Genomic DNA, 10,073 nt, shown 5'->3' on the forward strand with positions numbered 1-10,073 from the left:
AACTGCTATGCAGGTGAGAGAGGCAAGAATCAGAGACCGGGACCTGCAGAAAGTGAGAGGGGATGAAATGGTTGTCTGGATTAGAAGAATAAGATTAAAGAGAAATACGAGATACATGGGCTGTGTGGAGGGTCCACTCGCTATGGTTCCATGCTTTTCTGATGGGATGACAGATGGGAGACAGGGTCAGTGTCATGAGCGTGGGAGAGAGAGCTGAGGTCAGGGGATCACTTGAAGAAGTAGGTGGAGAACAGAGGGGTGGTAGATGCCCATCTGTCATCTGGGTTCCAGTTCTCATTCTACAAATCTTATACATTTTTCTTCCTCTGAATCTCCCTCTCTTTACACTTAACAGATAAGAGAGAGAGAGTATTTACCTTACCCTCCCCTATCACACTGCTTTTAATATTTATTGGGAATCTACGGAACTTGTATGTCAATGTGATTGTCCACGAGAACAGCACCCTCATCTGAAGAGAAGTGTCCAGAGGGGTAGAGGGTGAAACAGAGGGTAGAACAGTCATACTGGAGGACATATTCAGGAGATGAGGGGGCAGGGAGCTGGCATATGCCAAGGGAACTGAAGATACGAGCCTGGGGGAGCAGGGAGATCTCTCCACTGCTTTTTCTGTCTTTTATCTTTACCTATTTGCTGCCTTGTGGAGGAAGGCAAAAGAGGCAGTGAGTGGGCCTGAGAGGTGGTCTTCACAGGGCTGGAGGCTTCTGAGGTGCAGAAGGCTGTCTGGATGACTTCGATTGCTTCTGTGTAGCCCATCTGTCTCAGGGCCTCCACCAGCTCTTTCACTGTCCCCCCAGAGACCTGTGGGAAAACCAAGAGCATGTTCTTTTGTGTTTGAGTCACTATGCAGGCTGTAAACACCAATACCCATCCCTTGTCCTCTTCCAAACTGTCTTCTCTGCTCAGAGAGAGCAAGTGGTATTAGAAAGGGTAGAGAGAAAAGTGACTGAGAAAATACTGTCTTTGAGTCAAGTTTCCTGTTTCAGCTCAAAGACCACTCAGGAAATCACAGAGAAGCAGTTTATTGTGAAAACACACACACACACACCATCTGCTGAGGCAGTAACACTACCTAGAGTAAAGTCTACACAGTCCCCTTGTGGAAGCCAAAGCTGTAAAATACATAGAAACAATAGCTAACAGTGCCGTTTTCAAAAGAAAATAATTATATTCCATGTTTTTATCCCTTTTCTTTTTAGAAATGAAACCACTACCAGGTAATGGCTCCACCAGGAATCATCCAGCAGCACAACAGTGATTCTGTGTCCTGACATATGACTAGGGCATGCTCCTGGGGTCAGGAAGATGTGCAGGTTGATTATTGTCTATCCTGTTGGCTCAGGGGACTGTGGCTTTTGTGACAACTTCAACTCTCTAAGCAATGTTCCTGCAGGAAGTCTCCAGGTATTTAAAAATAGGGAACATCTTCAGACTTCTGAAAACAGATTTGTCAGGAAAGTGGGCTTCCATCCTGGCCTGGGTCCCCATCCCAGCCCTTGGACAAGGACTACTTTTCTTTCTCTGAATTAAGGGACAAGGAAGAGGTTTGTCCTTGGTCAGTGATGTTAACAGGATAGAGTCAAATAAAAATGGTTAAATATATAAGGTGATGTGTTACCTCATAGTTGTCCATGAGAGTTTTGGAAGGGGCAGGGCTCAGCCGGAAGGCATTGTTAAGTATCCCCAGACCTAACTTCTGTGCCAGAGTAGCCCAGTTTTTGTCTGGATCAGGGATTTCTAGCAACTTGTAGAGCTGCAGTTTTGCATCTTCGGTCAGCTGTTTCATGTCTCCTGAAGGAAATGAAGAAACACCATTGTCCTAACCTACAGAGACACTCTGGAGGGACAGATCTCTGCCACCTTGGTTGCCCTTACTCCCAGTGGAAGCAGCCAGACTACTCTACTTGAAAGTCATCAGAGGCCCAGCTGAGCTGAAGCAGGATATATTTATAGTAGATTAAGACTGGACAGTCCCCTTTTCAAACCTCCAGGGCCTTTTGATTCTAAAATAAAAACTGTGCCTTTCTCAGGACACCCTGGATAATGGTGGCTCTCCCCCTCCCTCTTCAGAAGGTAGTGTGAAGCCACTATTGGTGAAGAGAAGCTGATTCCACCACAACCTACCCTGTGCCAGCAAATCCTCAGATGTAAACTCTGGCTCATATGGCTTCCCATTTAAGATGTCAAATACCTGTTAGAAAAACATGGGAACACGTTATACAAAAATGTCTTAAGTTAAAAGAAAAAAATCCGTAGCTATACCAGTCTTTCTGGTGTTCTCTGCAGTCCCTTTGTTGCTGGTGAACCTGGTGAGGATGACCTGGGGTCACTGAGGAGATGAGCTTTCTGTGTTCTAGGGCAAGGTCTTCTGGGGCAGACGAGGTGCCATCATGTGGGGTCACTCAGCCCCACACAAACTGGGCCACCAGGAGGCACATAAACATCTCTTTATATAGATGTGGAGCACCTAGAGAAGTCTCCTCTGGTGTCAGAGATCTCCATGCTGCCAGCTCCTCCCTCTGGCTCTTCTCCCTTCTTTCTCTTCTGGGTCAAAAAAGACCTAGTATCTGCTCTTCCCCTTCAGATCTCAGTTCAGTGGAGTTTTGAGAAAGCTTTGAATCTACTTATCTGTTCATATTTATAGAAATCCTCTGAAGAATTCCCAGTTTATTTTTATGTTCCGAAATCACTCACCTAAGTTCTAAGCAAATGATAGCACTGATCTGGCTTCAGTCTGGTAATAATACTGGCGCGTGCTCTGAATGCAGAACTCTCATGTAAAGTTTGTGCTCCCTCGTTTCTAACCTCACTCTGATCTGATTAGACATACACTTTTACACTCTGAGCCATCTGACCTAGATCTTTCATGGATAGGCTTTTCAAGATAAATATAAAGTTGGCTCTTGACAGGCAGACTTTCTTAAAAATGAAAGCATGTTCTTTAGGGAATAAGGCACCAGAAGGCCATCTGTTCGCACCTTCCTGGACTTCTGGCTCCCTCAGCAGCCATCAGATGGACTGAGCAACACTCACCTGCCAGCTGGTAGCCATATCTAGGGGTGTGGTTCCAGGCACGACCCCTTCGTCCTCTCCAGCCTTTTCCCAAGAGTCATCCAGGTCATAGAGAGGCTCAAAGTTCTCCACCAGGGGATCTGCTCCTGTGAAGTAGGGTGGCACTGTGTTAGATAAACCCAGATCTCAACCACCAATGGCCTACAGGGGTTGCATTTCAAAAGCAAAGCACATAGCTGCTGGAGGTAATTACCCAAATAATTTCTAGTGCATGAGATATGTTTCTACTGAGATACCAAAAAGAACATCTTTTTAAATTTTAATTTACTTTGACTGTAAAGGTAGTACCTTATATAGCTCAGGACACTATCAAAAACAAGACTCCAAATACTCTGACTTTCACATTCAACTCTATAGGATATTTTTCAATTGAATGATGCATCTTAATCTGAGGACCAATAGACAGTAGTTCATAGAGATGAGGTTGCACTCTGAGGATCGGACTCCTAAATGTTCAAATTTATGACTGCCCATGAGAATCTCTCATCCTCTCCTCTCACTCACTCAAAAGAGCAAAGATGCTTGATGTCTAGTGATGACATGGTCAGTTTTATTTGTGGGTTCAGCACTGACAGGGTCCTGATCCTTAAATAGAAAAATACTCAAAGAATCTTCTGCTAGGATGTTTAGTTACTAGAAAATTTAGGGTTAATGACTCTTGGGAAATTTAGTCTATTCTTGAACTTCTAGCACAGGAACGCCAAAAGCAACTCAAAGATTAGAGTGAGATTACTTATCAGAGGTTTGGAGACTATACTTAGAGTGATTAGCTTGGGGTTTAATGAACAGCTCAGCGCACCCTTTTGGGATGAAGAACTTGTTTTTATTTCTCTGGTAGAACATTTGATTTGGGCCAGTTTCAATAATGGGGGAGTGCTTAATGAAAGCCAAAGAACAATCACTGTGGTATTTCTTGCTTCTATTCCACCAGGCCTAGCCTGAACTATGAAGCAGTAAGTGTAACCTGAACATACAAATATGGAGAAATAAAGACGAACAATGTCTAGGACTGAGAGGTTGAGCTATGGCTGTTCCTTAAGGTCCTTCTTCATGCTTCTGAGCTCAGAACTAGGCTTTTCATCTGAATGTCTTTATTTATATTGGAGAAACTGCTCTATAGCTTCTTGCCTGAAGGCATTTCTCCCATAAAACCAGTGACTTTCAAAACAATTCATACCCGCTGCAACTAAGGCCTCTCAGTAAAGAACACATTCAATTTAAAAGGAGACTGCTTATGTGGGGTATGATTTTTACTTGTCAGAAAAATACAGTGCCCTCAAAGAAAAAGTTGCTATATCTTCAAACTGGTACCTTAGCCTGCTCTATTTTCTTGAATTTCTGAAGCATTTACCTTCTAACATTTAAAAATGACTTTAAAATTAAATCAGATATGCCAGGGCAAGCTTGAGATACCAATTTCATTAAACAGTTTTTAAGGTTCTAAATATGCAAGGTACTGGAAATTTGAAGATGAGCAGGAATAATTTTCTATACTTCAAAGGATTAGAGAATTAAATGGAATAACATCTGCAAACCCACAAGCTAGGAAGCTGAGAAAAACATGGTGAGAGGATAAAGTCTGGAGGTTCAGTCTATGGAGGTGTGACCCACAGGAATGGGCCTAGCTGCCTCTCTAGTCTAATTCCTTGGCTCTAGGATAAGAATAATAATAACAATTCTTATCTCAAAGGGTTATTGTGGAATTAATGAAACCACTGAAATGGTGCATGTAAAATATACCAGCACAGTGCCTGGTGCACAGTAAGATCAACATGTGATAGCAATTTTCAGTCTTGTGTATAACAATACGTAGCCTATTGGATTTTTCCTATTCTTTCAATTTCTAAGAAACCTTTCTTGAAAAATGAAGTCTTTAAATGATTTCTTCTAAGAGACCTTTCTTGTGAAGGAAATCTTTAAATATTTTTCTCCTAGAGACTTCTGATATGACCAGAGACTGACACAGCTCAGAATTCCATAAGGAATTCTTATGAAAGAATACTTCAGAAAGATCCCTTGCTATGGGAATCAACCTAAACAATCCAAATCCAATACACACAAATGAATCAGAGAGTAAAAAAGTAATATGACAATTGGGGTAAAGCCCAGGATTACTGGTCCAAAGAGTGCCTTAATGGTAGTTGAAAATGTGATTGGTCATATAATTTGCATACCCACACTTTTGGCAGTATGTCTGAAGTCAAAAGGCAGCAATAGTATGAGAAAATTGTATTTATTTGGGTTTGTGTCCGTGTCCTCTATTCTGTACCATTGATCTACCTTTCTATTTTGGTACCAATACCATGCCGTTTTTGTTACTATTGCTTTGTAGTAGAGTTGAAGATCTGGTATTGCAATACCCCCTGTTTCACTCTTCCTGCTAAGGATTGCTTTAGCTATTCTGGGTTTCTTATTCTTCCAGATGAATTTCATAATTGCTTGCTCTATTTCTGTAAGGTACGTCATTGGGATTTTAATTGGAATTGCATTGAATTTGTATAGCACTTTAGGTAGTATGGCCATTTTGACAATATTAATTCTTCCTATCCAAGAACATGGAAGATCTTTCCATCTTCTAAGGTGTTCTTTAATTTCTTTCTTTAGTGTTGTATAGTTCTCATTGTAGACGTCTTTCACCTCTTTTGTGAGATTGATTCCCAAGTATTTTATTTTTTTCGAGGCTATTGTGAATGGGGTAGTTTTCCTAATTTCTCTTTCTGAAGATTCATCACTTATGTATAAAAATGCGTTGGATTTATGGGCATTGATCTTGTAACCTGCTACTTTACTGAAATCACTTATGAGTTCTAAGAGTTTTCTGGTGGAATTTCCAGGTTCCTCTAAATATATAATCATGTCATCAGCGAACAGGGATAGTTTGAGTTCTTCTTTTCCAATTCGTATCCCTTTAATTTCTTTGGTTTGTCTAATTGCTCTGGCCAGAGTCTCAAGAACGATGTTGAATAGAAGTGGTGAAAGAGGGCATCCCTGCCTTGTTCCAGTTTTTAGGGGGAATGCTTTCAGTTTTTCACCATTTAGAATGATATTAGCCATGGGCTTAGCATAAATGGCCTTTACAATGTTAAGGAATGTTCCCACTATCCCTATTTTTTCTAGTGTTTTGAGCATGAAGGGGTGCTGTATTTTATCAAATGCTTTTTCTGCATCTATTGAAATAATCATGTGATTCTTGACTTTAAGTCTATTAATATGGTGAATTACGTTTATTGATTTCCTGATGTTGAACCAACCTTGCATCCCTGGGATGAAACCCACTTGATCATGGTGCACTATCTTTTTAATATGTTTTTGTATGCGATTTGCTAAAATTTTGTTGAGAATTTTTGCGTCGATGTTCATTAAGGATATTGGTCTGAAATTTTCTTTCCTTGATGAGTCTCTGTCTGGTTTAGGTATCAGTGTGATATTGGCTTCATAGAATGAGTTTGGGAGGGTTCCCTCCTCTTCTATTTTATGGAATACTTTGAGAAGTATTGGAATGAGCTCTTCCTTAAAAGTTTTGTAGAACTCGGCTGAGAACCCATCTGGTCCCGGACTTTTCTTTGTTGGTAGGCTTTTGATGACTTCTTCTATTTCAGTACTTGAAATTGGTCTATTTAAATTGTTTATGTCCTCCTCATTCAGTTTAGGCAATTCATATGTCTCTAGAAACCTGTTGATGTCTTCGAAATTTTCTATTTTGTTGGAGTATAGATTTTCAAAATAGCTTCTAATTATGTTTTGTATTTCCATCCTGTCTGTTGTGATATTTCCTTGTTCATTCTGAATTTTAGTGATTTGGGTTTTCTCTCGTCTTCTCTTTGTTAGTGTGGCTAAAGGTTTATCAATTTTGTTTATTTTTTCAAAGAACCAACTATTTATTTTGTCAATTTTTTGTATTGTTTCTTTTGTTTCAATTTCATTGATTTCAGCTCTGAGTTTAACTATTTCCTGTCTTCTACTACTTTTGGTGCTGTTCTGTTCTTCTTTTTCTAAGGCTTTGAGCTGTAGTGTTAGGTTGTTTATTTGTTGAGTTTTACTTCTTTTATTAAATGCGCTCCATGAAATAAATTTCCCTCTAAGTACTGCTTTCATAGTGTCCCAGAGATTTTGATATGATGTTTCTTTCTCATACTAGACAAAGGGGCCAAAAATATGCAATGGAGAAAAGATAGCCTCTTCAACAAATGGTGCTGGGAGAATTGGAAATCCATATGCAACAGAATGAAACTAAACCCATATCTCTCACCATGCACGAAACTAAACTCAAAATGGATTAAGGACCTCGGAATCAGACCAGAGACCCTGCAGATTATAGAAGAAAAAGTAGGTCCAAATCTTCACCTTGTTGGTCTAGGACCAGACTTCCTTAACAGGACTCCCATAGCACAAGAAATAAAAGCTAGAATCAACCACTGGGATAGATTCAAACTAAAAAGCTTTCTCTCAGCAAAGGAAACTATCAGCAATGCGAAGAAAGAGCCTACAGAGTGGGAGAATATCTTTGCCAATCATACTTCAGATAGAGCACTAATCTCCAGAATCTATAAAGAACTCAAAAAACTCTACTCCAAGAATTCAAATAGTCCAGTCAACAAATGGGCTAAGGAAATGAATAGACACTTCACAGAAGAAGATCTACAAGCAATCAACAAACATATGGAAAAATGTTCAACATCTCTAGTAATAAGAGAAATGCAAATCAAAACCACCCTAAGATTCCATCTCACCCCAATTAGAATGGCGATTATCAAGAATACGAGCAACAACAGGTGTTGGCGAGGATGTGGGGAGAAAGGTACACTCATACACTGCTGGTGGGGCTGCAAATTAGTGCAGCCACTATGGAAAGCAGTGTGGAGATTCCTTAGAAAACTTGGAATGGAACCACCATTTGACCCAGCTATCCCACTCCTTGGCCTATACCCAAAGGACTTAAAATCTGCATACTACAGAAATACAGCCACATCAATGTTCATAGCTGCTCAATTCACAATAGCCAGACTGTGGAACCAACCTAGATGCCCTTCAATTGACGAGTGGATAAAGAAACTGTGGTATATATATACTATGGAATATTACTCAGCCATAAAGAATGATAAAATTATGACATTTGCAGGCAAATGGATGAAATTGGAGAATATCATGCTAAGTGAGATAAGCCAATCTCAAAAAGCCAAGGGACGAATGATATCGCTAATAAGTGGAGGATGACACATAATGGGGGGGAGGGAAGGGTTAGTGTTAGGGTTAGGGAGGGGGGCAAGTATGGAGGAAGGAACTACTGTATAGAGGGTAAAGAGGGGTGGGAGGGGTGGGGGGAAGGGAAAAAATAACAGAATGAATCAAACAACATTGCTCTATGTAAATTTATGATTACACAAATGGTATGCCTTTACGCCATGTACAAACAGAGAAACAACATGTATCCCATTTGTTTACAATTAAAAAAAAAAAAAAAAAAAAGGATGGGAAAATTACCTTTGGGATCATATTAAAACACCTACTCAATAAAAAAAAAAAAAAAAAAAAAAAAAAAAAAAAAAAAAAAGGCAGCAATAGTGCTGCTCTGAAGTCAGGTTTGCCTTTTGGATAACGTGTCCATCAGTGATGGCGAGGTCACCTACCTGCTGCCTTGAGAAGAGCTGCCAGCTTGGTGGACCCTCTGCCGGCTGCGATGTGTAGGGGTGTAGTTCCATCATAGGTGGTACTGTCCACGTGGGCATCCCCCTAAGGCCCAGCCCCCACACAGAAGAGTTAGTGAAAGGTTCTCTTGGCCTTTGGTTTGTACCTGCCCCTGTATATGACTCCTCAGGTCACATTACTAGCCTAGTTGCTACTTGGATTGGTTCTGCCATTCAAGAAATCCCTAATTAGAGATGAGGGGCAAGGAGTGGGGGGAATGCCTGAAGGTGCTATGCTAAAGTCTTGCAAAAATGTTAAGTAAGTAGGGCTAGGTATAAGGATAAAAGCTGTTACTGACATCATTCTTTGAAAAGACTTCTCCCCTGGGAATTTAATGCAAAGATAAGTGTATCCTTCACCTCCAGGAGCAGGCAGCCCGCCAAGGAGATATTGTCATGCTCCACAGCCAGGTGCAGTGCCGTTCGCCCAGACTTCTGCTCCTGTGCGTTGACATCTGCTCCAGCGGCCACCAGCAGCAGCAGACACGGCAGGCTATTGCTCATCACGGCTATGTGAATGGCATTCAGACCTAGGGCCCAAGCACAGGGACAGACACAGGGTGGGGATGCTGCTCACTGATAGCCCTCAGTGAAGCTGAAGGGATGGAAAAACTGGATCCCAGGGAGGGGAGCCTTCTGGTTTCAGCACTTACAGTGTCGAAAGAGTATTGGCTCAGGGTTTTCTGTAAAGGCTCTGTAAGTCTATTGTTCTGTCTTTAAAACCTACAGTCTTCTATTAAGCTCTCAGGAGATGCTGAATAAATAAACATTCTCCAAATAAATGATGCTTTATGTACTTCAAGGCCAGTGTTTGCTCAGGCCTCTGCTTTTTCCTCCTACTGACTAACCATTCCAAACCGTCTTAAAAGGCATTAGCTATGGTGAGCCACAATATTCCACTGAGATATGATCAACTCCAGATGATTAAGAAAAAGCACTGTGAGTGAAACTCAAGCAACACACACGAGTAAGCATTTAGAAGGTGAACAGGAGCAGGTTGTACCAACAATGGTGACTCTTACCTTCCCCGTTGGGATGATCAAGAAGTAGTGCTGCCTTTTTGTGCTTGAGTAAAATACTGAGAACTTTATCATGTCCTTCTTTGGCAGCTAGGTGCAAAACAGAGTTACCCAAGCGGTCCAGAAGGCTCAGGTCAGCCCCAGCGGTCAGCAAGTCCTCCACCACATCTTCCTGCTTAGTGATCACTGCCAAGTGCAAGGGCGTCTAAAAAGAGAATGGGAAGGAGATTCACTGTCAGTGGTCTATAACCCATGGCTTGGTGATGTCATGGCAGTATA

General features: G+C 41.2%; 1 protein-coding gene across 13 annotated transcripts in view; it reads right to left on the reverse strand.

Moving 5' to 3' along the window:
* NFKB1 (nuclear factor kappa B subunit 1) overlaps window positions 1–10,073 on the reverse strand; it is a 199,013-nt gene that overhangs the window by 2,888 nt on the left and 186,052 nt on the right. For all 13 annotated transcript variants that reach the window (XM_079154676.1, XM_079154673.1, XM_079154672.1 and 10 more), the window contains 7 exons: window positions 9,798–9,999; window positions 9,136–9,305; window positions 8,719–8,821; window positions 3,053–3,177; window positions 2,144–2,210; window positions 1,638–1,810; window positions 646–820 (listed from right to left, as the gene is read on the reverse strand). In XM_079154676.1, coding sequence (XP_079010802.1) covers window positions 646–820; window positions 1,638–1,810; window positions 2,144–2,210; window positions 3,053–3,177; window positions 8,719–8,821; window positions 9,136–9,305; window positions 9,798–9,999 — 1,015 coding nt within the window. The remainder of the gene's footprint in view (window positions 1–645; window positions 821–1,637; window positions 1,811–2,143; window positions 2,211–3,052; window positions 3,178–8,718; window positions 8,822–9,135; window positions 9,306–9,797; window positions 10,000–10,073) is intronic.

This window comes from Sciurus vulgaris (assembly GCF_902686455.1).
Source record: "Sciurus vulgaris genome assembly, chromosome: 9".
Classification (NCBI taxonomy): Eukaryota; Metazoa; Chordata; class Mammalia; order Rodentia; family Sciuridae; genus Sciurus; species Sciurus vulgaris.